Below are 27,560 nucleotides of genomic sequence, written 5' to 3' on the forward strand. Positions count from 1 at the left end.
AAAGAAGAACTGTCAACACAGGAATTTTTATCTTAAAAAAAAATGTACAGGGATACCTGGGTGGCTCAGTCAGTGAAGCATCTGCCTTCGGCTCAGGTCATGATCCCAGGACCGTGGGATCCCACTTTGGGATCCCTGCTCAGTGGGGAGTCTGCTTCTCCCTCTGCCACTCCTCCTGCTTGTGCTCTCTCTCTCTCTCTCTCTGACAAAAAAATAAAACCTTTTTTAAAAATGTGCATTTTACCACAACAACAACAACAAAAAAAAACAGAGAGAGAGAGAGAGAAGATAGCTTGACAGAAGGGATAAAATGAAGGATTGAGGCTGCTGATTAGTGGAGACAAGAAGAAAATACCGAAAGATCTGCAAGAACCACACACTAGCACTTCCAAGACAAAGCACAGAGCCAACCATGCAGAGCGTGCTTTCTCTCCTGAGTGAGTCCGGCTGGAGGTTCTATATTCTGTGTTCTGCCCCCACTCGCTCTACTCAGCTGCTGTTTGGTGATGCAAAGCATTAATGATCTGAGAAAAATCGTGTCTGACCAACATGACTTCGAGCTGTACCAACCGCTCTCATAAGACCTTGTTGCATAAGAGCTAATTCGTGTTGTAGAAACATCGCTCAGACCCCACTGGAAAAGTTGTTGCCCACGTGTTGACATGGCACTTTTCTGAGAAAATAGAAGACATCAAAGTGTTCTCTATCCATCACTCCTTTACCGATTTATCAGCGGAAGCCTGAACCAAACAACCTCCAAGACCCTCTACTCTTCCATTTGAGGAATATTTAATTCTGGAGGCTTGAGAGCAATTGAGCTTTCCTGATGGTAGGTGAATGACATCATGGTAGATGACAACAAGTGTAGACGCTAACTGGAAGGAGACCATGGCTCAGTAGCACAAGTAGAAGACGACTTTTTCAGAGAGAGGTAATGACTGTGACACTCGCGCATTACAAGACAGCTCAGTCAAACAAGAGGAGAGTGAATCAAGCCATCAATCAGAAGACATCCATGTCCCTGGGAAACAAGTGCCCAGGGTTTATCGGGGTTTTTAGATCCAGAAGGATCTCTTTATTTACAGCCCTCACGGTAGTCAACATTTTCCACCCTTTAGGATTCTTCAATTAATCAATGACCAACAAGCTATGTTCTCTTCTATCCCTTTTCACCAAAAGAACTGACCCAGCCCTCTTTCCTTTAGGCCCTTCTCAATGCTAAGCAGCTTGCCCTTTTCATCTGCTTTATTCAGCACAAAATATGAAACACAAAATAAAAGCAGTGGTTGACTTCCATAACTGCCTTTCATTTTACCTTGTTGGCCCCTTTTGCCCTATTTGAATAGTACTGCATCTCCTCCACGTTCCATTCTTAATGAGGTGATTTACCTCGCATACCCAATGAGAGTGTACCTTCTAGAATAAATTCTCTTCTCTGAGATCTGTCTGAGAGGGCAGCATATTCAACTGTTAGAAGGATTAACCTTTAACTGAGAGTCGTCTTAAGGCTGGACACAGCTTTCATGCTGAGCTTTCAATTACTTAAAGATGTCACCATCCTGCACAGAGGTGTTTACATTTACATACACTGGAAGATCAGCCTTAAAAATAGCCACTCACCAAAAAAAAAAAAAAAAAGCCACTCACTAACTTTGCAAAATGGCTAGTAAAGAAAATTCATTTGTTACCACACATGTATTGCTCTTGCTTATGTGTGTTAATGAAATACATGTGTGCTAATAGTGCAAACTGGGAAGTAAAGAACATCATTTCTAATGCATTAGTATTGCTATCGATTATGTGTACTCATGAAATACATGGAGGTCCAATCCACATGGACCCTTTAAATTTCCTTTTAGCCAATAATTGTTCTTTTCTCCCTACCCAACTTTTACCATGATAACATTGACTACCTTAATCGCATCTTCTTATATTGTCATCTCAGATGGGAAACAATAACAGAGAAATGGCCAGAAGTCTAGAAATAAAATAGGCACAAGGAAAAAGCAAATGGCTTGAATAAACTATTTGGACAATAATTTGGCTTTACCTGGTCAGTGGGGTAGTGGTAGAGGTGAGGGGAGTGGTGGTCGGTGGTTGAAAGTTAGGAAAAATAGGGAAAAAATTTTAAGTTACTTATGTAGGCTTGTATAGGTCATTGCATTTAAAGGTATTATTAAAAAGAATTTTCATAAATCTTTTATCCACCAAAATCTTTTTGCATTATGACACATCTCACTCTGAGATTCTCATGAACATTATTACCTAGTTTGTTTGATTACATGTTGTACTAACCTAAAAAGGATCTGTTTATTAGAGGTATCCAAGATACTAGGAGAGCAGCTTTCTTAAGTCAAAATAATTTGGTCTCTATTCTCAGGACAGGAGTAATTGACAGGAGAAAGTAGCTGAAAGGAGAATCTCCTCTTGAACGTAAACCATCTTGTCCATCTCTCCTGGAGAAGCCCTAGGAAAATCTAGCCTATTTACTAACATTCTGGGGCTCGTGGATTATTTCAAGAGATTTCAAATATTTACTGACAATCTACCAGCTGCTACATACTAAGAATACAGCAGGGAACAAAGTATTCAGAAATTTCTGTCAATATGGGTAACTTCCTACTGGAGGTAGGAATATAATAAACAAAGATACAAAATATACAGTGTTAGATAGTGATAACATTGCTATTGAATATTAGTGATAATAGAGAACTGTTAGAAAATTTTAGTGCAGGAAAAAAGCAGGAAAGGAAAATGGAGGGATATTTTAAGGAGGGTGTTGTTAGATCAGGGGAGACAAGCCCATATTTCAGTAAAAACCTGGAGGGGAGGGCGTCCAGCTAAGCAAATATGTTTAGGTCATTCATCTGTAACCTAGACTTTGGCTCATTAAGAGAAAAGGCTCTGAAGCAGGAGCATGGCTGGCATGGTGGGGGAATGCAAAGGAAGCCAGTGAGGCCAAAGAGAGATGGGATAATAACAGAAGCATCAAGCAAGGGGTGAGGGTGGCTAGTATAGGACTTTGTAGATCATTGCAATGACTTGGGCTTTTATTCTAAATAAGATGGGGAACTGTGGATCTCAACTATGACCCTAAGTGCCTGTCAACAGATGAATAGGTAAAGGAGATGTGATTAATATATATATGATATATATATATATCACATGCTGTGTATATAGTATATATATACACACACACGGTGGAATATTGTATATATATATATACACACACATATATACAACAATATATGGATACAATACACACACACACACACACACACACAGTAGAATATTATTCAGCAATGAGAAAGAAGATCCTGCCATTTGCAACAACCTGGATGAAACTCAAGGGCATTACGCTAAGTGAAATTTCAGAGAAAGACAAATACTGTATGATATCATTTATATATGGAATCTTAAAAAGACAAACTCAGGGAAACAGAGCAGGGTGGAAAGTAGGGTGGGGGTGGGGGTAAAGAATGAAACAACACTGAGAGCAAGAAAAGATGGGGAACTACAGGAAGGGTTTTGAGTAGGAGTGATCAGACCTGGTGAGCAGGCTCGCTCTGGCTGCTGCTGGGAATGGACTGAAGAAAGCCGATCGGCACCTGCCACAATGTCGCAGAGGAGAGCTGAGAGGCTCTGGGAGCTGAGAGTAGGGTCCGTGTCTGGACAGCATGGAGTGTGGAGTGAGAATAGAGGCTGCCTACAGAGACAGCCAACATCTAGGTTACAGATGAATTTATTTACAAATCCTAATTCATAGCATTTATGTATTATGAAATCAATCCACAAGAAAGAACACCAATTAGTTGCCTCTGGTGTTAAAATTTGTTATAAAACAGACTGATGTGTGCATCCTTTAAAGTTTCTACACATTCGTATTTAAAATGGAGTTAAATGTTTGAGGAATGACAGAAGGACCCTCGTGGAATCTCAGGGTTCTGTGGCATGAAAACTAGAGCTCCCTGGGCTGCTGGGAAAGATGCCGCGCCCTGGGAAGACCCATGAAGCTGGCCCCAGGCCGCTCTCGGGAGGCATCAGGAGAGGTGGAGGCTGTTGAAGTGCTTGGAAGCAATAGGGCAGCCCACGGCCCCTCCCTGTCCTTGGAGGGCCTGAGGCTCATGGTCCTGAATGATTCCCGTACCCGCCTTACCAAACAGCCAGCAATAATGTTTGACGGCAAAATGTGTTAGCAGAGGTATGTAGAAAGCATGCTCTTTGTGAATATCCGCAGCACAACACATGAGTTACATATAATAAACAGGACTCATGGAAACTACATGGAAAAGCCATCAAGGACTAGGGTAAAGGTTGTACCCACTCCAAATTCAATAGCAGGGCATTGGAAGTAGGGTGGTGCTGGTGGTGGGTGAGCACAGGGTGACTGCAGAGGAAGGATGTGAGAGGAAGGGGAGAGGGCCAGACAAGGCAGCTGACTAGCGTGGGGCCCTTTCTAGGGCAGCACCTCTAGTCAAAGTTTAGGTGGAAAAAGGCAGCCAGTCATCAATGTCTGAACGTCCAGGTAAAACCAAGGGGATGGAAGCTGTGGACAGCAGCAGTCCATACCCTTCCCTCCCTGGCTTCAGTAGAAGACATGGAAGTATAAGGAAATCCAAAATTAAGGTTTCTTCAGTCCAGTTAAGAGTCCCAAATTTCAGGGATAATCATCTGTATCGGGGCAGAGTGTCCTTCTAAGAAACTATTTAACACACATGCATGGAGAACATACTGTTTGCCGAGCACCATTTGATGCGGAGAGTTGAAGTTGCCTATGAGAAAAATTAATCTGTCAGTGACTGTGAAGTCCAGGAAGAAGTCTGCATCCTTTGTATAAACCAAACCAGCATTTCACATGTGTTCAGAAAAATCTTTTGATAGACAAAAAATATTAGAGGGCTTTCAGTAAAAAATCTCACTGGAAAGACAATTTTTAAGTGACACAGAGTCAAAGAATTTAGATGTTGGTTTTAGAAGTTCACTTAGTACCAAGAATAGAAATGCAATTTATATACAGAGCATCTTATGATCATCTTTTCTGTTGTCACAAATCAACTCTGCGTGACCTCACAGAAGAGACATAGCCAATGATAAAAGCAGAAAGAGTGTTACACTGCTTCCTATAAAAGGGGAGGAGAAGCAAGCAAGCATTATAATATTCTCTTCCGGCTTCTAAAATAATAGTAACATCTCCAGTAGTGTTTTGCAAGATCAGGGCAACCTAAGGAGTGCTCATCTTACTCAAAGGGATTCTTGAAGATCTTCAGAATAGTAAACAAACTATGGAAAATTTTTACAGGATATTTTAATCATTTTAAAGTATATAAGGTAAAGAAATTGTGGCTGGTAAAAAGCTGACTTTAACAAATGGATAAGATGGGAGGGCGTGTGATACAGTGACACATGTATGGATAAAGCTAGCTTCAAACCCTGCCTTTGCCACTTGCTAACTGTGTGACCTTAGGTGAATTACTCAATTGCTTTGCATTTCAGTTTGCTCATCTGTAGGATGGAGATGAAAATTATCTATTTCAAAGAATCCTTCTAAGGATCAAGTGACACTGTGTATATAAGCTGTCTCATAGCAGCTTGGGTATATATCAAGCATTCAGTCAATTATGATTTCCCAGGTAGGAAACCAGCACATCAGAGTGTCCTCCAGGTTCACTGCTATACATAGTTAGACACTTAAAATACAAAATCTTACATATACTATAATTCACCCGTTTAATCTTCTAAATCATGAAATTCATTCTTATCCCTATCACAAATTATCACAAATTCTCAATTTGGGGAACTATAATCAGATTTGGCTGTAATTGCTATCACAAGGCAATTGTAGACCAAACTGTACTAGGATGCATTACCCTATACTGCATTGTGATCATTTCTAAATGTTTATCAGAACCCAGATTTAGGAAATTATTTGACTATCCATAGAGCAGTCTTGGTAGTTGTAAAATTTCCAAAGAAATATTTTAAGGGAAGATCAAAGATTACAGTGCCATGTTGCATATAACAAAGCAACTACTTATTAGGAGACAAAACCTTTGATTCATTCCTCTTAATTAAAGGAATTAACGAGCTGTGTATGTCTATATGTGTGCTCATAAATGTAGGTGGAGGAAATATGTAAATGTGAGGGGGGGCTTTCATACCACTCTACAAACTGGGCGTGTTTTATTTAAGCTTTATTTAAGCTACTAGAAGAAAAAGAAAATTACTAGAGCTTTTCAGATTCTTTCCACATTTATAAGTCTGTATCATTCATAAAGCATTCATTTCTCTCCTTTATTCCAAGGTAACCAAGGTCTCTATATTTTTACTGCTCAAAAAACTCATTTTTTTCTCTTCCTTTTGAAGTTAAACTAAAATTTGGGAATAACTGAATTATCAACTTAAATTTAAACATCTTTGTGTAACACAGTGCTTTCTTGTAGATCATTATTCTCGATTTTTAAAAATTTTTTGCTTGAAAAACTAGAAATGCTGCAAGTAATACACATTCTTTATATTCAATTTGGCAAATACAGGAAAAGAAGGTGAAGAAAAAAAATGTAAGCCAGATGCTATAACCCAAACATAATTAAAATTTGTTTTCTTTCCAGTCTCTTTACATTTATATATCCTTGTATACAGTATCAGACTACAATATGTGCAAACTTATATCCACTTTTCTCTCAAATCATGAACATTTTCTCACATTATTAAAAATACTTCAGGGGCACCTGGGTGGCACAGCGGTTAAGCGTCTGCCTTCGGCTCAGGGCGTGATCCCGGCGTTGTGGGATCGGGCCCCACATCAGGCTCCTCTGCTATGAGCCTGCTTCTTCCTCTCCCACTCCCCCTGCTTGTGTTCCCTCTCTCTCTGGCTGTCTCTATCTCTGTCAAATAAATAAATAAAATCTTTAAAAAAAAATACTTCAAAAATATTTAAGTGCATTGAACACTCCCCCACCCTGAACATTTTGATCACCTATTTTTTTCACTATCAAAAATAATTCTGCGATGAACCTCATTTTATAATGCATTATATTTAGACCTACAAAGCAAACGCACAAACTCGAACTCTATTCTTTTTTTTTTAATTTTATTTTATTATTATATTATGTTAGTCACCATACAGTACATCCCCGGATTCCGATGCAAAGTTTGATGCTTCATTAGGCGTAAAGCACCCAGTGCACCATGCAATACGTGCCCTCCTTACTACCCATCACCAGTCTATCCCATTCCCCCATCCCTCTCCCCTCTGAAGCCCTCAGTTTGTTTCTGAGTCCATAGTCTCTCATGCTTCATTATCCCTTCTGATTANCTTTTTAAGGGACCTCCACACTGTTTTCCAGAGTGGCTGTACCAACTTGCATTCCCACCAACAATGTAGGAGGGATCCCCTTTCTCCACATCCTCTCCAACAATTGTTGTTTCTTGCCTTGTCTATTTTTGCCATTCTAACTGGCGTAAGGTGGTATTCGAACTCTATTCTGAAGGAGAAATGGAAGCAGAGATATTGGGGGAAGGAGGAAGGCCAGGCATCCAAGCCCTTAGTCCGTGTTTGCCTGAGTACAAGGAGAAAAAACACATCACTTGACAGCTGCTCTGTGGTCTGTAAAAAGTGAAGGGTTCAAGTTATCAGATGTCCATGCCATCAGGTGCTTCAGAATGGACAGTAATTGACTCACAAGTCTGACAACAGCCCATGTGAAGGAAGTTATAAGAGGCAAGTGGGAAGCCACACACAGCACCTCATCCAGTTTGGTGTAAGAATACAACTGTGCACATATCAATTTATAAAGCATATAAGCTAAAAGAACTAAAGACTAAAAGGAAACCTAAGGAAGAAAAACAGTTCATGCATTACAACGATAGAATGTAATGAACAGCTTTTTAAATTTACCGCTGTGCTTTAGATTTCTTATATTAAAAACCAAGAGGGGCGTCTGCAGGTGGGAGGAGGGGGAGTGTGCAGTTGGTTAAGAAGTTGATTCTTGGTTTGGACTCAAATTGTGACCTCAGCGTTGTGGGACGGAGCTGTCCTGGGGCTCTGCGCTCGGCACAGAATCTGCTTAAGACTCCCTCTGCCTCTCCCCCAACCACACCCTCTCTCTCTCTCAAATAAATAAATAAGTCTTTGGGTTTTTTTAAAAACATTTTATTTATTTATTTGACAGAGAGAATGAGAGAGAACAAGCAGGGGGAGCAGCAGAGGGAGAGGGAGAAACAGGCTCCCCACTGGGCAGGGAGCCCTGACACGGGTGCTCAATCCCAAGGACTCTGGGATCATGACCTGTGCCAAAGGCAGACACTTAACAGACTGAGCCACCCAGGCACCCCAATAAATAAGTCTTTAAAAAAAATTTAAAAACACAAGAAAGAAAAAAATAAGCAGGTGTTGATGGAAAAATCCTAACTTTATGACATCACGGCATGAACAGGAGGTTCAGGGGAGACAGGGACAATTAAAAAACAATTGGAGAGGTAGAACTATAATATTTATAATATCAAAATCCAGTAAGTTAGCTTGCGATCCCTTACAACACCCCCAACTTATTTTCAAAATTTAACTTCACTAACAAGTTTTAAGCAATTCTCATGTCTAAATGTGATCATTGATAAAGCTATCAGCATTCTAAAAGCATCCAAGACCTACCCACTAGAGTTCCATTTTTACACTCATTTTGCCACTGGCATGGCATTGCTGTTTTGTACCTGGCATATAGCTTCTGGCCATGGAGATCATTTGAAGGATTCTTTAATGCCCAGAGAAAAGGTACTTGAGATTCAATTGATTTTTTTACATCATTAATCCAAATATTACAGTAATGTTAAGTAATCTCTTTGATTAGTTCACTGTTCTACTGGAAGAGAGCTGCAGCATGCATGCTCTAGTGACTCCTGGTCCAACTTTGAGAATGAGGTAAGGGCTACGTATTCTCTCCCTGGAAAACCGTGCATGCACACATACAAAACAGTGTAGGAAATTTCTGGAGGCCCGTGGACTCTGTTATCCACCTCTATACCAAAAAACGAACAAACAAACAAATGTATAGAGAAATAGTAAACTGGCTGACTGAGAAGTGTAGGGGGAGATGAAAGAAGAATGGGAAGTAGAAAAGTAAGCTTCTGTTCTCGGCCACACTTGGCCTAGACTTCCCTGCTCTTTCCTTTACACAGCAGCTCTGTACACTAGATGTTATTTTTCTACAGCTAAGGAAACTAAGGTTCAGAGAGGTTATGTAACTTCCCCAAGGCCATACTTCTGGAAAGTGGCAGAATCCAAATGCAAACCTGGTGTCCTGCCTTTTTAAGTCCACATACATTTCACGTAGCACTTACTGGGTCAACGTACTGCTTTCCTGTCTTGGGACTTCTCAAGAGAGAACTGAGCTATTAGCCTAAACACATCTGCTTAGACTGGGAACTCCCTGAGAGTAAGGACTGCGTCTCATTCATTTTCCATCTCCTGTGCCTGGCACATAGAAGGCACTCATGAAATGAGAAATGGATGTATAAATTAGCACACTGGGGCAACAATCCGGCAAAGAATGGCAGAAGCCATATACAGCTGTATGTTGCCACAACATAAAGGTCCCCATCATCACTAAATATTCCTTTAGATAACCACTGGGAGCAGACTTTAATAGATCTGAAAACACACATGGTAAAACTCTATGTAAAGAAACAGCATTTAATCCTTTCAAAAAATAATCTACTCATAAAACACAAAATAGCTTTACCACAATCTGCCTAAAATGATCAGGTCAGCAACTAACACCTGGTAGTGAACTCCTGCATTATATAAAAACCAAACTCATGTTGAAAATAAGTGCATAAATTAGGACTATTTATAAAGATACTTAATTTTACAAAATTCATATAAGAACTCAAATGCTTTTTTTTTTTGCTTCTGAAATAATTGTTCTAAGGATGAAAACTAAAGTGCCATTTCAATGTAGTAAAGGTAATTGCAGCATTTACTGCTCATGTCATGTTGATGTATGACTATGTATCAAAGGTCATCCTTCTGTACTCATACATTATCAAATTTGAAGGCACAGTATTTGATTCTGACCAACCTTTACACTGCCCACAATGTGTGTGAAAAACAGATAGAGGTCTACCTTGGGTTTTTGTTTTTTTTTTTAAATGAACCCATGTTTCGGAAGCAGAGGGGTCAAGAAGCCAGTGGCAAGGTTAGATGTCAGCACTATGAATCTCATACTGTCTTAGCTTATCAATGAGGTCTAGTACAATGATCACAAGCTAAAATTGCTATACTAATGAAGACAAAGGTCTAAAAAATTAGATAGCACAGGCTCTCTGACAGAGGGCAGTACCTTGTGGACGATAATGCAGAAATAAGGACATAAATCACTCTTTAGAGACAATGAAACCTATAATGCACAAACGGAATTGTTTACACGTGTATTAGAAGCACTGTTAGAAAGTGCCAACTGCCATACCTCTTGTGACTCATCTGGAACACAGCAGCCCTGAATTCAGCCTCCTTATTCAGACAAGTCGTCTGCTCCCTGCTTCTCCTTGTCCAACTCCAAATATGTGGCACTCCTGTCCCAACACACAATTTAGTAGCTTTGTGCCATCCGGCCCTAAAAGGAGTGCTGGACATTCACACCTGCGTCAAACTATTGCTTATAATTATTTGCTGGGAGGATAAGTTGCTTGTGTCTGAATCTACTAAAACCTGCTGCTCTCTCCTGGGGTGGTGGGGTGTGTGTGGAAGGGTGGGGAGAGGTGGAGGACAGACAGCAGGAAAGAGAAGATGCCCACTCTTCAGTAATGATTGTGGTTGTCTTTAAATAAATAAAATACTATTTAATTTCATCAAGCCTGACTACAGGAGATTGCCTATTGAAAAGAAGAAAGATCATACAAACACACAAAAAGAATCCAGGTCTTCAAAAACCAAAAGGAAAAAAAATGCACTGAAAAGAATCCACAACATCCACCCAAAACATGTTTCGAGCCTATCGATTTTATTTCTGCCTGTACTCAGCTTACAAAATTCACAGCAGCCTATTTGAGAAATTCATGTATTATTTGGTTGTGTGAACACTCATAATCAAGAATACAAGCTCATTCCAAAGTTTGATTCCTTTTGGTTCCTAGGAAAACATTTTTTTAAAAAAGCTAACCACTATAATTTAATAAAATGTGTCAACACTTGACAGGTAGGCAAAGCCTTTGGCATTCTTGCTATAGACAATAAGGCACAAAATGCCTATTTCATTTTTAGAAAAAAATAACTTAGCTGACTATAACTCATAAAATATGTATTAGTGCAAGTTTTAATTACATCTGCCATGTGCAGTATACAATACCTTCTAATATTTTTTTGAGGCAAGTATTCAACTTTAAGGTCTGAATTCCAATGGCCTGTATACTGAAAGAGGAAATATTCCTAAATTATATTTCATGTGTGTGTGTATCCAGCTCCACCAGATACAATGTCAAAAAAGTACCTACTTAATCCAGAAAATTCCTATGTTAATATCAAATATAACATTAAATGGCTCAGAAATGAAATTTTAAAAATATGCAGAAAAACAAAAATATTTTAAAATACCCCATTCTATGGGTGAGTAAAATATGATATCGGGGGTGGGGAATGTCGAGATTGTCAAGAATGGGAGTTTATGAAACCAAATTATTTTATGTACAATTTAGACACCTTTCCCCAATAATGGATTCATGTGAGGGAGAGAAGAGCTTCAGCTCTGTAATCCCACCTAGTACGTTGGCCCTTCAGTCATCTCCAGTTCAGTTCATCCAGTTATTGAGCATCTAATGTTGGGCACTAAGAATACAAAAACACATGAATCCTCCCCACCCTCAGTAGGCTGTCAGTTTCCATATGCTCAAATCTTGAGCTGGTCCTTCTCACTTTCTAGCCATAATTACTTTACTTACAGGCTTTTCAGAGAGAAGTAACACAGGAGACACTAGGGCCGACCAAGTCAGATCCATCACTGATTATCAATCCACTCTCTAAACATACATGTAGCAGACACCGTACCAGGTTTTAGTTTTGTGTTGTTTTGTTTGAGGAGAGCAAGAGTGAGGAAATAAAAATTGAAGAAACACAGTCTGTCTTCAGTGTTCACAACCAAATGAGGGAGGCAGACTACAAGTTACATATAATTATAAAGTACAACAAGAACAAAAGCAAGGAACTTGGGAAAGCAGAGCAAGATGTCACTCAGAAGATGATAAAGCTGGGTCTTAAAAAAATGAGATTTTAACAAGAATAGCACAACGTAAGCTCAGTGCAGAGCATCTCTCAGAAGCACAATACTTCTCTGTGATCAGAACACAAGGGAGAGTGGCAGAAAGTAAAGCTAGAAAAGGGGATCCTTACAAACTACCTAAGGAGTCAGCCATATACAAACGAACCTTTTTTTAAGCTTGTGCTTTATTTTTCTTTTTATTTAAATTCAATTAATTAACATATAGCATATTATTAGTTTCAGAGGTAGAGTTTAGTGATTCATCAATTGCATACAACAGCCAGTGCTCGTTACATCAAGTGCACACCTAATGCCCATCCCCCAGTTACCCCATCCCCCTGCCCCCCTCCCCTCCAACTTGTGTTCTAGAAAACTCCTACAGCAGTACGGATGATGGACTTAAAAAAAAAAAAAAAAGACAGGGGTTAGTTGGAGTTTGCCTAAATTGTGAGGATCAAATTATCTGGCCCTCTCCCTACTTAATAATTCAAATTTGAGATTTACAAAATTGCTCACACTACAAAATCTGCAGTAAGACTACAGCAGTGTTTCCCATTGTGTGTGTGTGTGTGCACATGTGTGCACCTGTGTGCACATAACTACCTATTCAGTAGCTAATTTATTGTGTCTCCTACATGCCAGACACTAGAAATATATTGATAAGTAAAAACTGATATGGCCCTGCCTTCAAGGAGTCCATAGTCTATTGTAGGAGATAAATTATGATAGAATTTCAAGGGGAGGGTGAGAAAATTGTCTGGAAAGCGTTCAGCTGAAAAGACTGCCCTGAAGCAACACTTGGAATTATCACAAAAATATGAGAAATCCAAAAGAACATTAGTTATTCTTTCAGCTACCAAAAGAGGAGAAGGCTCACGGATAACGAATAGGACAGGGCCTTAAAGATCCTAGGTTCTGATTCCATTTACAACATCCATAAACTAAGTGGTCTTGGGGGATTAATTTAATTCCTGTTTGATAGGATTCCACACTCCTCCATGGTTGTAAGAGAAGGTATGTGAAAGTATCTAGAGTACAGTGCCTGACCAGGAGCAGGTATTCAAAAAATGTTCATTTAATTCCCTACTTTCTTCACCCTTCAAAATCAGACTAAGATAAAATTATTTATTTTCACAAAAATAAATGATTTTCCCCAGTTTTCCTAAATCAAATGCCAGGGATCTGGTAAAAGTCTTTGGCAGTTGCAAATTTGGCCTGTTCTCATATAATCCTGGAATAAGAACTTCAAAAAAACTAATTTATGAAAGAGATTTTTGAGAACACTTTTTAATCTTCTCAGAGTGCTTCCAACTTCTACCATTTTTGCTGCCAAAGAAAAAGGAAGGTATAAATATTAGAAAAAAAACTAGAGAAAAATGCATAAAGCAGAAAATCTAGGTTGTAAAACACATCAAATACTATAGAGCTATATAAGTGGATAGTATTTTCTTCTAAAGTCCACAGTAGTATAAATTAAGCCACATAACAGGACCTCTGGAGGAGAAAGAATGGAAAAGGAATCTAAATTTCACAAAGGCAAACCAAAGGGCACGTGGGGGGACATCTATTATCAAATAAATTCAACAATTTTTAAAAAGACTTTTTGAAATAGTATTGAAGTAGAACATATACATTTGTTTCTGAGAAGGAAAGAAACTAGGTTGAGGCAAATTAATAGTTTATGGACTGATACAATTTATTCTGTATTTTTAAATTTTTATTCTTATGTTTGTATTCTAATAAATGTACTTTGATTTATAATTTTTTTTTGGTCTAAATTCAGAGCCTGAGCACATTTACTTATTAGCTGGGTAGAGTTAATATATTTAGATCTTCAACAACTTTGAAACAAGTCAAATTACAAACTGTAAGATTTAGCAGAGCATCAATTCACGATCATCTTTATCTTGTTCATCTTTACGTAAGCACTTGAATTATTTATAATAGCTCTTTGGGAGTCCATAAACTATATCTAAATCTCTTCTACAATTTTTTTTACAATGAACTGAGGTTATACTGTATAATAACTTACACTATTTTCTTCTGATTTTCTAAAGCAGCTCTGTTCTCCATGATTGTTTCAAAATAGCTATTCATAATTGCGCCAATTATCCCCATTCTTCGGCCCTTTGACTAACTGATTTGCACACAATCCAACAAGTAATATTGTAATCTTGCCAAGTAATATTAGAAAAAAACATAAGAAAACGTCACATTTTCAAAGTAATCAAACTCCAACACCAGTATTGGTTGGCAGTGTAAAATTGATGGTTCAATATAAAGCATCCTGCATTAAGAGTTGAGATCTGAGTTTTGGCTTGTTTCAGATGCTAGCTATCCCTATGACCTGTGTAAGTCATTCAGCTTTTCTGACATTTGGCATATAATACTTTATGAAAAATCATTATATAGAGTATCTCTCCCTTTCACACTTTCTCTCTCTCTCTCTCACACACACACACACACACACACAAAGTTATAACTCTCCTGACTCAATCATGTTTTCCATAACAATATTGCGTATCTAATACACAAAATGAGAAAGATCAATTTTAAGAATAAAAGGCATAGGTTAACGACAACTAGCAACATTTCCAAATTTTCGTTCTAACTACTATTTCAATGCAATTTGGCAATTATTTATTGCCTGTCCCTGTGTCATTGTGAGTGGGAGGATATCCCAGGCAGAGGAAGAGGAGGCTGAGGGATTAGAAAAAACTTTGCATATACAAACCATAGAAAACATTAAGATAACTACAGTAAAAGTGGGGCAAGAATGGTGGCAATAGGTGTGGTCAGAAATGCCAGAGGCACCTAGAAGCAAAATATACAGGCTCTGTAGGCCCTATCAGTAAGTTTGGACCTTATCCCAATGAGGAATCATTGAAGGATTTAAGCAATGGTGTAGCAGGATTCCTTTTCCAATTCTGAAAACTCATTCAGGCTATAGTGCACAAAATAGATAGCAAGTGGGCAAGACTGGAGACAAACCAGTGAAGAGAGTGCGGAGATACTGGAGGCCTGAATGAGAAGGCAGTATGACAGTAATTAAGAGCAAGACTTCTAAAGCTATTTGCCTGCATTCAAATCCCAGATTTTCCACTGACCAAACTGCTTACTCTCTCTACAGCTCGGTTTTCTCATCTATAATCCAGAAATAAAAATCCTCACAGGGTTACGCCAAAGAACAAATAAGACACATATGACAGTTAGCATGTTGCCTGGCACAGAATAAGAATGCAAATGTTTATTATAATTATTAATGCTAATGGAATGGAGAACCGAAAAAATAACTGGAAGATGTTTTAGAGACAGAAATTGATGGTGAAGATGTAGGAAAAAGGGGGAAAGGGATGAGGGGACACACTGTAGTTCAAATACATAATATTTTTAGAGTTTGAGGAGAAAATGGTGTTCATTTTTTAACATACTGATTGTGAAAGCCGTTTAGAAGGCAGACGATCATATCTGTCCAAAGTGAAGCAAACAGATCAAGGCTGGAGATTTGAGAATCCGAGAGGGGTGTTAATTAAATCCATGGGGTTGATGAGATCTTCCAGAGAGAGACTATGTAGAGTGAAGAAATGCTGGCACTAGATAGAAGCTATGGAATACCAGTATTTAATGGATGGGCAGGGGAAGAGAAGCCTGCAAAGGACACAGAGGAAGGCTCCAGAGTGTAAGAGCTCCAAAGCCAAAAGAAAAAAAAAAAAGTGTTTCAAACCAAAGGGTGTGCTCAACAATGTCAATACGGCCAAGCAGTGAAATAAGTTAAGGACTGAGAGTTTTCACTGGATTTAGCAACTAAATTACTCGTTTACATAAAAAATATGTGTAAAGCACTGTGCTAGACCCACAGATATGGGTAAATAAGACAAAAAAAGAGCCTTGCACACAAACTCTACGTTGTGAAGGTAGACAGTGAACTGGTAAACAAATAAAATACTAAAATTCTCATAAGGACCATTAGTAGAGATAAAGTGACATGAGAGAGAGAGTAATAGGCAGAGGCCAGCTTTAAATAGGGAATTTAAGAGCATCCCTCTCTGAGAAGAGAACATTTAAGTTGAAACTTAATGCAGGAATGGGTTTAGCATGGTCACAGAACTGGGAGAGCCCTGGAGGCGACAGCATAATGGTGGAGGAGGGAAGGAGACATAGAAGCCAGACCGTTTGTAGGTCACGCTCAGTACACAGTGAGAGGGGTTTAAAAAATAATCTGTTGAGCATTTCTAAGTAAGGAAGTTAAGATCACACTAGCTAATAGTGCTTAGTAGTTCGTTTTTCCTCATTTACACTAGTCCTAATAATCAGAAATAGAACATTTTACCATCTTTAAAACCATTAACTATTTATTACAATATCAGAATAACCTTTTCTATTTTAAAGGGCACTATACAATTACAGCATGTTGCCCGTTGCATTCATCTTACTAATCCCCTTTTAACCTGCTTCCATTTTTCTTTCAAAGATATTTCTCATAATATTTGCTTGATTCTATTTTTCAATTATATTTCTGTGAAGTACTCCTCATTTTCAAGCAATGTACATCAGAATTTGAATGTTTTAAAACAAGAAGACTCGGGGTACCTGGGTGGCTCAGTTGATTAAGCATCCGACTCCTGATTTCAACTCAGGTCATGCTATCAGGGCAGTGAGATTGAGCCCTGTGTCAGGCTCCATGCTCAGCAGGGAATCTGCTTGAGATCCTCTCTCTTCCTCTGCCCTTCCACCCACTCCAAAAATAAACAGATAAATAAAAAAACAAACAAACAAGACTCAGCATGATGTTACTAAAATGTTTATGGGCCAATAATGTACAAAACCTGAGATCCACCCTCCCCAAAAAAGATTATATTCAGAGATTATATCCCATAGTTCCAAGTTCCTATTTCTTTATCTACGTATTTATTTATATACATGTATACGATAGAGAAAAGTTTGATGCAGAAAACTCTGGCTTGATTCTGAGCAGCTGAATTATACGTTCACAGTATTTTTTCATTTCCTTATTTGCAAGAGGAAGAATTTACAGCCCTTTCATATTTCACAAGGATATCAATAATATAAAATGGTGCCATTTACTTAATTATTAATTATCGGGCAGTGAGCTACACATATTATATAAATTATTTCTAATCATCCCTATACCCCAAGAAGTATGTATTATACTTCCCATTTTACAGTTGAAAAAAACAGTCTCAGAGAGGTTGGGTGACTTGCCCAAGACTGCAGAGCTAGAATTTAAACCCAGTTTTGTGATCTCAAAAACTCTGGTCCCTATACCATAATGCCTCAGACAATTAACAGATTGGACTCATTAAAATACCTATCAGACATAAGATATTAAATCATAAAGATGAACTTTTAAATAACAAATGTTATTTTATTGAATTTTTAATAAACTATGTACAACTTAGAAATATTTGCCATATATACCATTCCTATATATGCCTCCCTTTGATTTCAATTTTTTTAATAATGGAGAAGAAAGATAAAAGGAAGATAAAGAAGATAACCATGCTGTATTTAAGGTCCAAGAATTACCATTCTGGGTGAAATTTTTTCCCAGTTAATTCTTAATACATGATATTAAATCCAATAAACTACTAGTAACTAACTGCCTATTCTCAATACTTATTTGTCTCTCAAAATTAAAATTTACAAATGGCTTCAGGTTTTCCTGAATCAGAAAACCCTAATCTCTGATTAGAACCTCTATATGTCACTATTTCTCTGAATTTGAAAAGCAATTAGTCTGAACAGAAGCATCATAATTTGCTCTCAGGAGAGTTTATAGATAATTGTATTGTGAGTTCCTCCTACTAAGATTTTTTCAGGTAGCCAAGTCACCCACCAAGACACCGTCTGAAGAAGTCTAGATATTTAACAAAAAGAAACTGCTGCCAGATCATCTTTATTTTCCTTAACAAAATACACACAAAGAGCACAAAATTCACTTATGTATCACCATTATTTTACAAGTATAAATAATGCTCAGAATTCAAGTACAGTCAAGTGCAGACATATTTCCTATGTTAATATGTAAACATAAGCTAATTATATACATCATGTGCCTTTGGCCCAGCTGCAAAATAAGAAACATCAAAAAGAAATACTGCACTTGACTGTTCAATTGCATTCTTACTGAGAATTCGTACCAATGCCTATATAGTTACAGTTATGACTTTCTTACCACTTAATGTAAATGCTTAAATAGACATCCCCCCTGCAAATATCTAAAGAATTAAAATTCTATCCATTTCTGATGATGAATGACTGAAAATCTTATTGATTTCATTCCTTAAAATGAATACCATTAGAACTTATTCATAACCAAAGTTCCTCCTATGTCAAAATGGTATTATTTACAGGTCACACATAGAGAAAACAAGAATGCTATTTTGTTTACTTTTAGAATGGAAGAAAACATCTAAAAGCTGGCTAAACAGTGTGGGTCTTTCTACATTCTAAAAGTTCTTACTTTACTGATATCACTTGCCTTTAATTTAACACCCAGGAGCGACAACTTTGACAGAGTGAAATAGCCAAGCAATCTGAATTCAAATGAAATGAAGCATATCCTTAGAGGGGAAAAAAAGAAAGCACCACCTAGAAAGCAGTACTGACATCAACGAGACTACAAATATCCAGTTGAAGGCACGCAGAAGCATTTACTACATGGCCATCAAAGATTCTCCACTGAGTTCAGGATTGGGAATAGAATCAGCTCTGGGGACTGCTGTTTTGTCTTCGTTCATTGAGGTGTCCTCATTCTCGGTCTCTTGTTTCTCCTCTGGTTCCTCTGTGGCAGATACTTTTTCAGTCCCTTGGTCTGTCTGCTCTGTCTCTGGTATTTTCTCATCTGTCTGCTCTGTGCTGTTATCAAGAACATCTTGTTCTTCTACAGATTCTGAAAAGATGAAGAGTCAAGACTTTAGGAATATCCAACGTTTAAACTGCGAAATAAGATAAACGAAAGATAGGCATACACATACATGGACAAAGAAACAGGAGAAAGGTCTAACATTATCCTTAAAATCTTTTAAAATATGGACTTAACTCCCTATTACATACAAGAATTGGTATGAATGAAGGAAACAAAACAATTTGGGGAAAACAAACCCACAATCATACTTTTACCTAACACCCTATATTTGCCTAAAATTTAGGAACTTTCACAATATTTAGGAACTTTCCTAAGGATGCATTTAAAAGTTAAATGTCCAAATATATCAAACCAAGTCCAAAAAGATTTATGTGCTATAAGACAAGAGCCCAGCAAACAAAGCCAACGTATTAACTCCCAGACTACGTTTCCTGAAGGAACTGTCTCCCTTGCACACAGACAACTTTGTAAACAATAAATGCGACCTCCGTGTGTGTGTGTGTGTGTGTGTGTGTGTGTGTGTGTGTGTCTAAGTAGTGTTATTTCCCACACTAATTTTCCTATTATCCACAGACTGGGATGGTCTGGATCCACCTTTTCCAAAGGCATGACAAGTCTCCCCCCATCCCTCTACAAGACAAGTTCTCAGGATTTAAATCTCTGGGTCAGAATATGCTACATACCTAGAATACAAGGAAGAGATAGGGAAGGGTCTTTTGCCCCTGTCTCCATAGTGGAAGCTAAGTGAGACTCTTGGCTCCTCCTATCTAAAAATTTACTCCCTTTAAATTCTCTTTTGATTTTCACTAAATTCAAATCCCTTGATAATAATAATTTTATTCAGTAAAGTCTCTTCAATTTTTTAAGTTTAAAGAATGAAATAAGGGAGGGAAGGTCAGAAGCAGAAAGCTCCTAATTTTCAAGTAAAAAAAAAAAAATCAAGCCTTTCTTTTTATAATAAATAGTAACAAACATCCTTGCTAGGATAAATATGGTTAAAGCACATCAGCCAAACAAATAAGTAGATTTTACTATGCTCATAGAAGATCCCTTATGGCATACTGCAAATGTTATTAATTCAAATTTGAAGGAAAAGCCAATCTACATTAGTAAAAAGTTCAAGTTTATTTCCTTTATAGTACAGGGCAAAGTCTCACTAAATAAATAAAATTAATTAATAGATTTGTAAAGAAATTATGTGCTATATGCACACATGGAAGTGGAGGTCTTACAAATTCATGGTTGTACCATAATCAGTTTTAATAAATACAAACTATCTATATCTCACACACTCATGCCAAGACTTTAAAAATACTAAAAAGTAATTATTACTTTAAACAGATATCTTAGACTCTAGTTTACAGAATTAATTATAACCTCTTTCCCTCTTTCATATATAGACTGAAAGGTCAAAATTCCAGTTAGGGACATCCAATTTAATGAGGTCTTACTGTATGAAAATTCAGATGATCACAAAAAGTAGTAAGGAATGTTCACAATCCTACTTGTGTCAAATGTCATGAAAATGCTATTTTTATCTTAAAAAGAACTGAAAATGGCATTGCAGTACCACTTGGAATCTTATAAAAACCAAGGTAGAAACGCAGTAGTTTTGTTATTTGCATGTTCCAATGCATAAAGGAAAAGCAGAAAGTGCAAATGAAACTCTCTGGACATGTACAGATCATTTCTGCCACAAGGGCAAGCAAGTTCTTCAGTGGAAAGCTTCAGGAGTCGCCAACCATTTGTAATTCTACCCTCCCAGAATTTATCCAGGGTAGAATTGTAAGAGTCACGGTTTTCCGCAACTCTCTGGCCATTGAGCGGTACTTACTTGCCAAGAATGTCACAGTTTGCTATATTTTAGAAAGCCTTCTGAAACGAACAAGTAAAGCCACATGAAATGAAAAGACAAAAAGCTCAGAATCTAGGACTCAACTCTCCAATAAATGTGTTTAAGTGAATAGAGGTTCAGATAATTAGTCATAGTCTGTCTGACCAATTGCCTCAGTACCCAACTTAAACAGAAAGAGTATGCAAGTTCATAGTTTATCATATTAAAGCTCTGTGATGTAACTATTTTCCAAAACAGACACATCATTGGTCAAATCCAACTTAAACTCAAGGGTCTTGAGGCAGATAATACAAAAAAAGTTCTACAATACTTAAATTTTTAAACATGTAAAGATGAATTCTAAGAAATACCAAGGGCTATCATAATTAGAAAATGACATCATACAAAAAGCTTTCCTGTCAATACTTTATTTCAAAGAATATACAGAAGACTAAAAACTGGTGAAATGATGGGTAGGGCATGAAAATAATCAAAAAGCCTATTAATGACTACTCTTCTTCCCCCCGAGTTAATTTGCAGAAAAGTAATTTTAAGAGCAGTAATACTACAGAAAAACTGGTATGTGTCGTGATCCCTATAATGCAGACATCAGTCTAAATTACATAGATATTTGACTTTTGGATGCCAATGCCATTTTGTGAAAAGTCATACAAATAAGATTTAAGTGAATGAGGTGGGCAAGAATAACAAAGAATCACATGTTTAAGAATTAAACAACAGAGTTTTATAGTAAGATTATTAAATATATTCCAAAAGCATTTATTTCTATGGGAAAGTATCATTTGCCTGTTCTAATAAAAACAGCAAATTTTTTCTGTGAAGTTACAGTTATAGAAATAGCATGGTGGTATAAAGCACATTATAGAAGATGTCAATATTTGGGCATAAAATACTAAAAAAGAAACCAGCCCTTGTGTTCACACTAATTAAATAGGCCTCTTCTCCCCTGTATAACACCAGTTTAAGACTAAAATTAAAACAAAGTTACCCGAATGACCTAATACCATCCATAAGAAAATTTTTAAAATCAACTTTGGCATCCATAATGTCAAGAAAACAATATATCACAATGTGATAAAATAAAAATGACCTATAGAATTTGTTTCTTTCCCCACTCCTGCCCCCTGCCCCTCTCCCCAATGTTCTTGAGAAAGCTTTTTCTACCAAATTGTAACCATTAGCTTACAGTTATTTGGGCAAAGCCTCAACTCAGTCAGACAGCTCAAACTCATAAAACTAGTATAACTGTATAATGAATACCACTGCCTCATCTAGAAACCACACAGGTGCAAAAACACGTAAGAACATCACCTTACCTTTTGGGTTTTATTCTAGCTCTGAAAAAAATAATTTTCTAAGAAAAATAAATAATAATCTAGCAAAACAAATTCATATATTTCCTTTAGAAATACATAATTTCCACGGGGGGGTGGGGAGAGGGAAGGAAACATGATTCTATATAGTTTATGCCTTTGAAAATCCTTCATATTTTAGTGAATTTATTTAGATTCTTACTTTTTATTACTTTTTACAAGAACAACAAAAATCTGTCTTGCTAATGCATCAAACTTTTACCTTGCTAATACGTCAGTACCCACTGTTTGTGTAGACTATGAAACTTACCCAAAGGAGAATCTGTCCAATTAAAATGGGCAGTTTGTCTTTGAACTCACAGGTATTTTTTTTTAAGATTTTTTTTTATTTATTTATGTGACAGAAAGACAGCCAGCGAGAGAGGAAACACAGCAGGGGAGTGGGAGAGGAGAAGCAGGCTCCCAGTGGAGGAGCCCGATGTGGAACTCGATCCCAGAAAGCCGGGATCACGCCCTGAGCCGAAGGCAGACGCTTAACGACTGCGCTACCCAGGTGCCCCATGAACTCACAGGTCTTAAGCAAAGCAGTTTTTACAAGACTTTCTGCCTTAAGGAAAATGGCCAACTTATATTAAGGAACAAAGACATGAATCTTATCTCAAAACTTAACCTAATGACTCAATGAATACAATTCAATTAAGTAAAAACCACTTCTCAGAAAATAACTCATACTGAGCATACAGGATACTGTTTAATAATAATACTGTTATTTACCACTGGTGAATAAATCCATTAGATTGAGTAAGAAGTATCATTATTGGGCAACAGTGTAAAACTATTGGGTGAAAGTGTTTTAGAAAAGAGAATCAAAAGGCCAAAAGATCTCTAGGTCTAAAACAAATAAGCAAAAAGACAGGCAAGTTTATATCCTGAGAAGGCTGTACATAATTAAATATCAATAAAGGTACAAGTTTTTTGGATCTGGTAAATACATAATTCAACAAAACTTATATTATCGAATAGTTCAATTTCTAGAGCATCATAAACAAACAATAGTAAAAACAGAATATTCTCTAGTTCAACATAACCTAACAGAACAGTATATTGTTAAAAGAAAGAAAAAAGCAGAAATTGGATTACCAAAATAAATTTCACCTTATATAAATTTTACTTGCTATTTTTTTTTTTAATTTGAAGAGAGAGACAGCCAGGGAGAGAGGGAACACAAGCAGGGGGAGTGGGAGAGGAAGAAGCAGGCTCCCAGCGGAGGAGCCCGATGTGGGGCTCGATCCCGTAACGCCAGGATCACGCCCTGAGCCGAAGGCAGACGCTTAACGACTGCGCCACCCAGGCGCCCCTTTACTTGCTATTTTTGATAGTATTTTTATTTTTTTTATTTTTCATTTTTATTTAAATTCAACTAGCCAACATATAGTACATCATCAGTTTCAGATGTAGTGTTCAATAATTCAACAGTTGCTTATTACACTCAGTGCTTGTCACATCACGTGCCCTCCTTAATGCCCATCACCCAACTACCCCATATTTTTTACAGTATTGATTAAACGCCATGAGTTTTATTGTTAGAAAGTTATTTCCAGTTGAATAAAAGCTATCTTTTATTGAAATAATTACATAAGATCTGTATAAATACAGCTGAGTAATTAAAGCAATATGAACATTTGTCAAATACGCTAGCTTAAAATCACTCTACTGGTACACTAACAATGTAGAAAACTCTCATTCTAATTATTTATCATAGTTAACAAAAAAGAATGCTACATATCAACTATTTTGGAAAGCCATTTTCGAAAAAACAAAACTGGTAACAACCACTTTAATGTGGCTTACCAGAGATTCACTACTCATTCAGCCATAAAAGAAACCAGGTAAAAGTAGTTCATTACTTTGGCACACCATATCCAGTATGCTCTTTGATAAAAAGACAATCCACAGTCCTAATTTCTTGTGTTTCTTTAATACAGTATTACCAAAGCATCTGGATACACAGTTCTAGAAGAAAATTCTAGGAATCCAAATGAGAAATTAATGGGAGAAATTTCTTCTAGGTCGCCTTCTTTGATGAAAACTCTAAGATTTCATAAGTTGTTCTAACGAGTGATCCAAAAAATTTTCAAAAACCTTGTGTCTCATCCTAAATGAAAAATTTTCCAGTAGCAGAATCAAGACAAAACTCAAAGTCTTGCATCATAGATTTTTTTTTAAAAAGGTTGCTTCTAATGATTCAAGATTATTCATATAAATAGTTATAGAATATTTGTTGAAAGGAAAATTCAGATGGAAGAAACTTACCTTTCGGTTCCCTTTGTAAATTCAATAACCTAATTTCTGCAGTTTCTGCAACTATCAAGGAGTTATTCCACTACTTTAAAAAATATAAAAATTGGGTGCCTTGTGGCTCAGTTAAGCATCTGCCTTCAGATCAGGTCATGATCTCAGGGTCCTGGGATCGAGTCCCACATCGGGCTCTCTGCTCAGCAGGGATCTGCTTCTCCCTTTGCCCCTACCCCCTGCTTGTGTTTTCTCCCTCCCTTGCAAAAATAGATAATATAAATATATATATAAAAATTAATGCAGGAAAGTTTTTTTTTAGGCCTCAAGTTCTTGCATCAAGAACGTAGAAATCAGAAATCTAAGCCCTCACACTGACTGTCAGTAAAGAGATGACTGATGATATGGTCTTAACACTTCAATATAATCATAAAGGTATGCCACCAGCATTCAAAACAAATATAGCTTCATCTTCCACCAGAATACTTCCTAGTCACTTGGAAATGGTAACTGTATATCATAGTGGTGAGACAGCAGTCTTGGAGAAAAGTTCCAATCTTCTGGAAAGCCAAAGAAGTAAAAGGTTCTCATAGCCATTTTGATGAATCCAAGGAGAAGTATGAAAAAGTTACCACTCCAAAGACTGTCTTAACCAAATGAATTGTTGCTTCAGTTTCTAGCCCTACAGAGTTGTTAGACCTTGCCTTGGGTTTTGTCTTCACCTATTAACATTACCTTATTAGGGCTGAGTTTGAGCCAGTTAGACTTCGTTCTGGAGATTTCAGATAGAAAATGAGACATCTGGGGTATTGCTCCTCCTAGATTTGATGAGAAGGAAAGGTATAGCTGGGTGTTGTTTGCTAACTATCCATCTCAACCTTAGCAGAAGATATTAAAGCATGGGACTCATTATCAAGATTTTTATTTTGTTGACTGTTTTCTTTCTTTCTTTTTTTTTTTTGTCCCAATTATTAGCTTTCAAATATTCACTTTAGCTTTCATAAGCAAGGTTACCCATGGAAAGGACTTCAATTTTTCCTCTAGGCATCTTCAGTATGAAATTCTTTAGTTTTCTGTTCCAAGAGGCTGCAATGGCAAGGCAGGTGATTTGCATGTGACAGCATGCAGCTCAGAGCATGACTTAAGTAGAAGAAAAAACGTGATTATGTTTGGAGTTGATGCTGCAGGCTTGGAGAAGGTGAAGGTATTGATTCCACGTTGAAAGTATATAGGCTTCTTGTCATGACTATCTGTGTTCAAATTCATTTTGATATATGTTAGTAAGCCAAAAGCCAAGCCCAAATCAACACACATATTTTAGGTTCACTCTTCAAGTTAAAAAAAAAATTTTTTTCATACTAAACAATCTGTAGATTCATATCTCATGTTATTCTCAGTTAAAGCAATTTTTTCACTACTCAGCACTTGTATAAAGAAGGAATCAAATATATGTAAATGAGAATTCCTAGAAATTAAAAGGATGAATACTGACTGCTAAATAAACTATGTGAACTAAACTTCTAATATGGATTTTTTTTCTATATCAGGCATAGCACAAAAATATCATGGCCTGTGCAATAACTTTAGCATCTTCATGATTCAGAGCTGCTTAAAAAACATCTCCCCACCTAATTTAACAAGAAATATAGTTGGCAATTAATAGTCAGTTCTTCCATCTCTTATCCATTTTTTCATGAAACTTCCTCAAGTCCTAAAACAGAATTACAAGATGAGTTCTAAAAACCAATGAGTTCTGATAAATTTTGTTTCTCTAAAATAAGGTTGTTTTACATCAAAGGCATCCATTAGCAATGTTAATCTTGCAGACCCCAAAAAATTGTTTCAAAGGAATACCAGTCCTATCAACATAGTTATCCAAAGAACTCAAGGATGACTTTCCAATTCCAAAGTTTCCTACTTCTGGTAACCTTACCAATTCCAGTGGTAGGCACAAACATATTTTACCAATGTTAATCACAAATCTAATCAGAATCTTACCCTTACAAGTAGTTGCATAATTCTTATAATCTGTTTCACTCAAATAAACTGAAAAGGTGACTCCATGAAAACACTACTAGTCAAATCTCCCAACAGTTACATGAAGATGTCACTCCATAAACAATGTTTACTTAGCTGTTGCTAGATGCAGCTTAACACAGTATAACCTACATTTTAAAACTGAAACACATCAGACCGATCACACAGGAGGCTAGAGTATCAGAGCAATAGCTGATACATGCATGCTGCAAAATCTCATACATTAATCCATTCTTATCTAAAAGCATTATGCTTTTATTGTTAAATTCCAAACATTATTAAGAGATAAAACTTTTTAATTAACATAGTCATACCTTCACTGATCTGGTTCTCCGATGAAATCACACTTCTTGAGGGCAAGGGACCAACTGAACTTGAGCTTTCCACTGCCTGCCTCTTCTCAAAACTAAATTCTGGAAGTCTTGGAGCCTGAGGTCTAGTTTTTCTTGCAGGATTCAAGAAAAAACAGTAGGCACATCTAAAGGCTGAAGAAAATTAAAAAAATAAACAAAACCATAAACCAAAAAAAATTCAGGGACTAATCAGATAATTCTCAAGATTACTTTTACAAAATAGTCAAAGAACCCTTCGAAAATTATTCATCTCTTGTGAAATTACTTCTGGTTTTAATAATATGGCAGGTACTCTAACAAAAGCTAATTTTCAAGCACACTTTCTAATTGTTATTAGAATCAGAATATTAATTTTAAAACAGAAAGGACTGTAAGTTACACGGCAGGTTATCTAATAGCAAAACAATCTATAATAATCTAAAATGTATTACAGAAATTACATTTCTAGTCACTAGAATCATTAGGTATTTTAAAATCCAGAAGAACCCTGCTCACTTGCCCAAGAAAACGCACTGTGTCATATTTGAGAAGCATACCATTAATTTAGTGCAATATTTTTTTAATAGCAGCTGC

The 27,560-nt window shown here is 36.9% G+C and overlaps 1 protein-coding gene across 5 annotated transcripts in view; it reads right to left on the minus strand.

The window, feature by feature from the left end:
• Positions 1-18,149: 18,149 nt before the first annotated feature.
• LNPK (lunapark, ER junction formation factor) overlaps positions 18,150-27,560 on the minus strand; it is an 87,899-nt gene continuing 78,488 nt past the window's right edge. For 3 of the 5 annotated variants that reach the window (XM_034654769.1, XM_034654774.1, XM_034654770.1), the window contains exons 12-13: positions 26,949-27,119; positions 18,150-19,161 (exon numbers count right to left, since the gene is read on the minus strand). In XM_034654769.1, coding sequence (XP_034510660.1) covers positions 18,926-19,161; positions 26,949-27,119 — 407 coding nt within the window. In that variant the 3' untranslated portion in view covers positions 18,150-18,925. Of the gene's footprint in view, positions 19,162-25,332; positions 25,416-25,611; positions 25,684-26,948; positions 27,120-27,560 lie in introns of all 5 variants that reach the window. The other 2 variants (XM_034654771.1, XM_034654772.1) reach the window with 2 other exon arrangements.

Source organism: Ailuropoda melanoleuca, chromosome 2 (assembly GCF_002007445.2).
Source record: "Ailuropoda melanoleuca isolate Jingjing chromosome 2, ASM200744v2, whole genome shotgun sequence".
Taxonomy (NCBI): Eukaryota; Metazoa; Chordata; class Mammalia; order Carnivora; family Ursidae; genus Ailuropoda; species Ailuropoda melanoleuca.